This window comes from Buceros rhinoceros, unplaced genomic scaffold (genome assembly GCF_000710305.1).
Source record: "Buceros rhinoceros silvestris isolate BGI_N320 unplaced genomic scaffold, ASM71030v1 scaffold37308, whole genome shotgun sequence".
Classification (NCBI taxonomy): domain Eukaryota; kingdom Metazoa; phylum Chordata; class Aves; order Bucerotiformes; family Bucerotidae; genus Buceros; species Buceros rhinoceros.
In genome coordinates, this window is record NW_010426921.1 from 1,897 (window position 1) to 2,243 (window position 347).

The window sequence follows — 347 nt, forward strand, 5'->3', positions numbered from 1 at the left end:
AAGGCGTTGTGGCTCGGCCGGCTCCGGCTGACCCGGCTGCTGCTGGAAGGGGGGGCTTACATCAATGAGAGCAACGAGAAAGGGGAGACAGCCCTGATGGTGGCCTGCATCACCAAACACGTCGACCAGCAGAGCATTAGCAAGGCCAAGATGGTGAAGTACCTGCTGGACAACAGAGCTGACCCCAACATCCAGGACAAATCCGGGAAAACTGCCCTCATGCACGCCTGCATCCGCGGCGCCGGCGGAGACGTGGTGTCCCTGCTGCTGGAGAGCGGGGCAGACCCCAGCCTCGAGGACCACTCGGGAGCATCTGCTCTGGTCCATGCCATCAACGCCGACGACAA

The 347-nt window shown here is 62.2% G+C and overlaps 1 protein-coding gene across 1 annotated transcript in view; it reads left to right on the plus strand.

The window, feature by feature from the left end:
* LOC104498336 (ankyrin repeat domain-containing protein 34C-like) overlaps window positions 1-347 on the plus strand; it is a gene marked incomplete at its 3' end in the record, with an annotated part of 979 nt that overhangs the window by 176 nt on the left and 456 nt on the right. The window contains exon 2 of the mRNA XM_010141692.1: window positions 4-345. Coding sequence (XP_010139994.1) covers window positions 4-345 — 342 coding nt within the window. The remainder of the gene's footprint in view (window positions 1-3; window positions 346-347) is intronic.